Source organism: Periplaneta americana, chromosome 7 (genome assembly GCF_040183065.1).
Source record: "Periplaneta americana isolate PAMFEO1 chromosome 7, P.americana_PAMFEO1_priV1, whole genome shotgun sequence".
Classification (NCBI taxonomy): domain Eukaryota; kingdom Metazoa; phylum Arthropoda; class Insecta; order Blattodea; family Blattidae; genus Periplaneta; species Periplaneta americana.
Window position 1 is genome coordinate 19,093,517 of NC_091123.1, and position 7,115 is coordinate 19,100,631.

Below are 7,115 nucleotides of genomic sequence, written 5' to 3' on the forward strand. Positions count from 1 at the left end.
TTAATCAACCTATATTATATTTGTATTCTATAATTTTGAAATATATATTAGTCCTACTTTTCACGTGCGATATTATTCTTCTATAGTGTTAATATTATATTATATAATTCCATTGCCGCTGTAATTATATTTTAGTTCCTATTTTATTTTACTTATTTATTTATATTATTATTTTTTATTTTAATATTATATCTGAACTGCGACCGAGCACGAGCGCTGCTCATTCGGTCTCAAATTTTGTTAATACTACTGTATCTTCTTTTTATATTGCTTGTATTATTTTATTTGTATTTCTCTTTGTTTGTTTTGTAATTATATTTCTTCATTCTGTATATATGAAATAAATAAATAAATTTAACGGCACACTCAACTACAGAGGTTATATCAACTTGCTGGTGTGCCGGAATTCTGTCCGCAGGAGTTCTTTTACATACCAGTAAATCTGCTGACATGAACCTATCACATTTAAGGACACTTCAATGTCATTGACCTGGGCCGGGATCGAACCTGCAACCTCAGGCACAGAAAGCCAGCACTATACCAACTGCGCCAGCCAGAGCGACCATAGGGTAATATATCAGTCTAGTATATACAGTCACGAAGCTCAATATGTACTAAATATGCATCCATAGATAGTTGCTAACCACTAGGATCGCTAATATCGCCTCATTACAGACAACGTGAAATATACCAGCACAGTCTATTGTTCCTAGCACCCTCACAAGTAAAGCTTCGTGATTGTATATACTAGACTGTGGTAATATCAAAGTAAGCGACATTTATGTTACATTTCCAAAATCGGTATGCTGTTATATAGGTTTATTTTACATTGTTATTTATTCAAATTGACATCAAACAGTTCACACAACAAGATTTAAAAATATAAATGATTAAGGAAGTTAAGAATTTACAGACTAACATGACAGAACGAACAAGAGTGATAACATAATATAAACATGGCTTCCTTCGTGATGTTTATGCCATCAGTTTTAAAATGGGAATGCAACATTTTCTATCGAGAATGATTGAAGTTATTTGATAACATGTACAGCACAATAATACTAGTCAATGCGATTTATAGCCCGAATGAATGAATAAAATATAAAAATAAAAAAATAAATGAAAAAATAAAAAGTAAAAATAAATAAATAAATGAGTAAATAGGTATGTAGGCCTAAATAAGTATATAAAAAAATGCATACATCTCTAAATAAATAAATAATTAAGTTGATAATACTGTATATATCAATATGTACGTCAAACATGGAGTAAGATCAGTAAGGAAAAATAACCAAAGGAGAAAGATTCGATCAGATGCAGTGGATTGAGCTTCGGCGTAAATCAGTGGTTAGAGCACCCAGTGCGTAAAACTGGGGGTCCTGGGTTCGATCCTCAGCGCCAGATCGAATTTTTCTCCATTAATAACAAATAAGTGATATTGTTATAAACGAAGTCCTTTATGCACTATTATTCTGAAGAAGTTAAAATAAATAATAGTAGGCATTATTATTATTATTATTATTATTATTATTATTATTGGGTTGGCTCGGGCCCCAACAACCCATATAAGCTCGCGCCACTGCTACAGATTGTCCGCACAATGAATGTACAGCTCGACCAAGTTAAGTCTGCAAGCCGAGAGGGGAAGTTGGAGGCAGTTCTGTAGTGGAAGGAGGCGGTAACGAAAGGAGACCAGTACAGTCTCATATGACAGCAAAGTTTTCCTACTGCGCTTCACTTCATAGAGCAGTAACAATTTAAGACGCTTTGAAATAGACTGTACTTCTACTTCTGCTTGACAGTGAGGTTTGGCGTTCTGATTGGCAAGCATGGGCATAAGAGAGAAAGTTGCATGAGGGGGGAGGCTGGGAGACAGTGTAACTGTTGCCTTTATCTGAAGACAAGGACAAAAAATGCGTGTGCTCCGTAGTGTATTTTAAATGATGTGCACACGTTGAAATCTGAGCGTCAAGTGACCTATGTGGCAACTGTGTTTTGCCTCTATATTCCATCCTGATATCCCCACTCGCAGACTTGACTTGGACAAGCTGTAAGCATCACTGGCAAGTGCACAGACAAACAAAGAGTCCAGATGTCAGCCACTGTTCTATTAGCAATGATAATACTAAGTGCTTTGACAACATTCCTAAATGAAATCACCTATATCAGCCTGAAGTTATGATATTATCAACTGTTTGAATTCTTAAACAACTAACAGAAAGTAGGATATTTAATGATGGAAATGCACACGATTTGTGAATTGGTGAGAGAGATTAAAGTAAATTAAATTTATTTATTTATTTAATGTGACAGGATTAAGGCCATACGGACCTTCTCTTCCATTCTACCAGATAGCACATACAAATACAACAAACACAAAAAATGACTAAACTAATACAAATTACATTGAAGTCCAATAGAGTATCAACAGGATCAAAGAACACTATACAGACGTGGACAAATTATTAGCAAAATTGAAGATTTTTATTATATATTTTTAGAAAATATGATTCTTCAATTTAGACTATACAGTCGACCTTTTTGTGTATTTCCAAATAATTAGACAAATTGAAGATTTGTATTGTATATTTTTCAAAATTTAACTCTTCAATTTGGACTACATTTGATATTTTTGCATATTTACAAATTAATATCAAAACTGAAGGTTTTTATTGTATATTTTTACAAAATTCGATTCTTCAATTTGGACTGCAGTTGACATTTAGGATATTTCCAAATTATTAGCAAAACTGAAGATTTTTGTTTTATATTTTTACAAAATTTGGCTCTTCAATGCAGTTGACATTTTTGCTAATTTACAAATTATTAGCAAAATTGAAGATTTTTATTATATATTTTTACAAAACTTGACTCTTCAATTTAAACTACAGTTGACATTTTTGCATATTTCTGTCTACTGAAATGATAGAAATATGCAAAATTGTCAACTGCAATCGAAATTGAAAAGTAAAATTTTGTAAACAGAATTATCATAAAAATCGTCAATTTTGTTAATAATTTGTCCACGTCTGTAGAGCACTTAAGCTAATGCAAGAAAAAAAAAAAAAGATAGTTGAAATAACAGTGATGGTGATGATGATGATGATGATGATGACGAAGAAATGTTATGTTATGTTTTATTTAACGACGCTCGCAACTGCAGAGGTTATATCAGCGTCTCCAGATGTGACGGAATTTTGTCCTGCAGGAGTTCTTTTACATGCCAGTAAATCTACTGACACGAGCCTGTCTCATTTAAGCACACTTAAATGCCATCGACCTGGCCCGGGATCGAACCCGCAACCTTGGGCATACAAGGCCAGCGCTATACCAACTTGCCAACCAGGTCGATGATGATGATGATAAAAATAAATACATTACATATTACGGGTAAAACTAACAAATAGCATGGTTACATTAAGCTTATTATATGATCTGGATTAAGTCTAAGTTGTGCAACTTGACAAGTGTTTAACAAGCAATTTCATGAACTAGAATGTGATTCTGTAACTTAATTTAGATTTGAATTTTGATATTGTCTGATATTTTCTGACATGGTCAGGGAGAGAATTTCAGAGGCGTGAAATTGATATGCTAGAAGATGATGAGTAGAAGGATGTTCTGTGCAAAGGAATAGAGGAGAAGGTACACGTTCCGGGTTCGAGGTAGTGACAGGTAAACAAAACGAGATGCTAGGTAAAAGGGTATGGATGATTTCAAATAGTAATAAGAGGGAGTTGAAGTGCCTTCTTTCTTTAAGTGGATTCCAACACAACAGTTCTAGTGTCAGTATTACATGATCGAATTTTCTAATGTTGCAAACGAAACGAACACAGATATTGTGAACACACTGTAGTCTGTGGACAAGATCAATATTTAGGTTCGTCAATAGAGAATCGCAGTAATTGAAACGGAGCATCACTAAAGTTTGAATGAGAATCTTTCTGAGGCTAAAGGTAGAAAGTTGGTCAAGTGTTTGAGGGAATGAATTATAGAAAAAGTTTTCTTACATATGTAGGTCACTTGAAAAGTTAAATTTGAATCTAAATATTACTCAAATATTTTTTAATATTCTGCTATATGTAACTGTGGTATTATTTATTTTCGTATTCGATACAATGGCTAGATCTACTTTGTTTAATGCTCGTTGGTGCCCCATTATTACAGCTTGCGATTTGTCTGGATTTAGTCTGAGTTCAAATTTTTGCACTCATTGACCTACAAATGCTAGATCTTCATTAATTCTCGCCACACAGTCATTGATTGTGTAAGTTCGGGAGTGAATGTGAAGTTGTAAGTCATCAGTATATAGATTGTGTTACATCATTAATGTAAAGCGTAAAAAGTAATGGCTCAAGAACCAAACTTTGAGGGATTCCGGCCTTTACGGTACACCAATTGGAAGAATGACCACCAGTTGATACAAATAGATCTATAACACCAATTGGAAGAATGACCACCAGTTGATACAAATAGATCTATGACACCTATTGGAAGAATGACCACCGGTTGATACAAATAGATCTATATACATACTTTTAATACAAAAATAAAGAATGGAATATAAAATGTATCTAGCAGTACCTTCTTTCCTTATGGGTATTTATGTAGTAGCCTAAGCACTGGCCAGGCCATCTTCACACAATAGAGGTCCAGGGCACATGTATTACCAAATATATACATCACCAATACTTACTTACTTACAAATGGCTTTTAAGGAACCCGAAGGTTCATTGCCGCCCTCACATAAGCCCGCCATCGGTCCCTATCCTGTGCAAGATTAATCCAGTCTCTATCATCACACTCCACCTCCCTCAAATCCATTTTAATATTATCCTCCCATCTACGTCTCGGCATCCCCAAAGGTCTTTTTCCCTCCGGTCTCCCAACTAACACTCTATATGCATTTCTTGATTCGTCCATACGTGCTACATGCCCTGCCCATCTGAAACGTCTGGATTTAATGTTCCTAATTATGTCAGGTGAAGAATACAATGCGTGCAGTTCTGCGTTGTGTAACTTTCTCCATTCTCCTGTAACTTCATCCTGCTTAGCCCCAAATATTTTCCTAAGCACCTTATTCTCAAACACCCTTAACCTATGTTCCTCTCTCAGAGTGACAGTCCAAGTTTCACAACCATACAGAACAACCGGTAATATAACTGTTTTATAAATTCTAACTTTCAGATTTTTTGACAGCAGACTAGATGATAAAAGCTTCCCAACCGAATAATAACATGCATTTCCCATATTTATTCTGCGTTTAATTTCCTCCCGAGTGTCATTTATATTTGTTATTGTTGCTCCAAGATATTTGAATTTTTCCACCCCTTCGAAGGATAAATCTCGAATTTTTATATTTCCACTTCGTACAATATTCTGGTCATGAGACATAATCATATACTTTGTTTTTTCGGGATTTACTTCCAAACCGATCGCTTTACTTGCTTCAAGTAAAATTTCCGTGTTTTCCCTAATCGTTTGTGGATTTTCTCCTAACATATTCACGTCATCAGCATAGACAAGAAGCTGATGTAACCCGTTCAATTCCAAACCCTGCCTGTTATCCTGAACTTTCTTAATGGCAACATCACCAGTATATTTTAATCAAATTTAATCAAATTTAACGTTGAAAATTTGATTAACATCACCAGTATATTTTAATCAAATTTTCAATGTTTTCTTATGATTGACATATTATCCAGCCTCTTTACACTTTAACAGGAAATTATGTTCCCTAAACCTCTACGATTACTACATAATTATATCCTTGTGAACTGTATACAAAATGTTAAATTATGAAGAATTGATTTAAGTTAAGTGCATACTAATAATAAAGTAACCAGGAGACAAAAAAAATGTGATCAGGATCAGGATAGGCTTATGGGTACCGAGTCCTGGAACTTAAAATTTTCAACATTTCGGAACTACATACAAGTTCCATCATATGGCAGATAGGTAGGACCAAAGGAGTTGCCTACTTGTTGGGCACATCATGTCTGACTATTCCAGGCAACTGAGCCGGAGGTAACAAGAGCAACAGAGTAGGCGGCTCCTCTGGTCTTGATGGAACCTGTAGCTCTAAAACGCATATATAATGAGATTAGGAGTTTAGCTGAAACGATTAGTAACTTCATATCTGCACAGTGTATAAAGTTAACCACAATAATTTTGAATAAAATGACAACTAATAAAACGAAATTACTCGTGACTGACAGAAAAGTTGAAGTTCTTCGGTTACTAAACCACAATATAGCAAGTGTGTAAAATAGAAATATTCTGTACTAAAATGTGTAAATTTCACGTAACACATCGCATTTTACTTCCCGGTCCTTGCAATAATAAGTTACGGTACATACATTCCAGATCGCTTTGTCAAGTATACAATATTCTGCAGCAGTCAACAATAAACATAAAGATGAATAATGTATTGAAGGAAACTAATTACCGAAACAATGGCTATCTTCATCCATTCGCTACCGAGATCCACACTCATAACTGCAACAGACTCAATCTGATGTGGTAACAGTAGCGTAACCAATGCAAAAAATAAATATGCACGTAATCTGATGCCCACGCCTGAAAAGAAAACATATGTTTATTAACAACACACTTGTATTGAAATTTCTGCTACGCTTTCATTCAGTTACATTGAATTTAACCTCAACACGCATGTGGAAGTCTTCAAAACTGTTATACTTTAGGTTATGTTTGTGGTGTCATTATTACGAGGTCTTAACATTCCAATTAGTAACTTTTATGACCAACATTGCGACCGGTTCTCATTATTTATTCCTAACGAATAATCTACCACACTGAAACCTATCGGTAAAGTTGCTATGTCAAAACAATATTGAGTGACTGAAATGTGCAGGTCAGTGTAAATATACGAACTGACATTCATTGTTTTTTATCCATTGTTTTTAGTGTATTATTGTTACATACCTTCAATATCGTAACGGGATGCCATTCCGAACCTTCTTACAACCAGACACTATATACTACAATTTACTTTCTCGTAAAGAAAATGCCCCCATCAAACATGTGTGAGCCACGAAACCACAGTCACAGCAATGCTTCAATTCTTCCTATCTGCAGTCCTATCCCATATATTC

The 7,115-nt window shown here is 34.6% G+C and overlaps 1 protein-coding gene across 2 annotated transcripts in view; it reads right to left on the reverse strand.

The window, feature by feature from the left end:
* Grp170 (Grp170 co-chaperone) overlaps window positions 1-7,115 on the reverse strand; it is a 56,835-nt gene extending 49,720 nt beyond the window's left edge. For both annotated transcript variants that reach the window (XM_069830368.1, XM_069830367.1), the window contains exons 1-2: window positions 6,946-7,115; window positions 6,449-6,579 (exon numbers count right to left, since the gene is read on the reverse strand). In XM_069830368.1, the coding sequence (XP_069686469.1) occupies window positions 6,449-6,579; window positions 6,946-6,970 (156 nt within the window). In that variant the 5' untranslated portion in view covers window positions 6,971-7,115. The remainder of the gene's footprint in view (window positions 1-6,448; window positions 6,580-6,945) is intronic.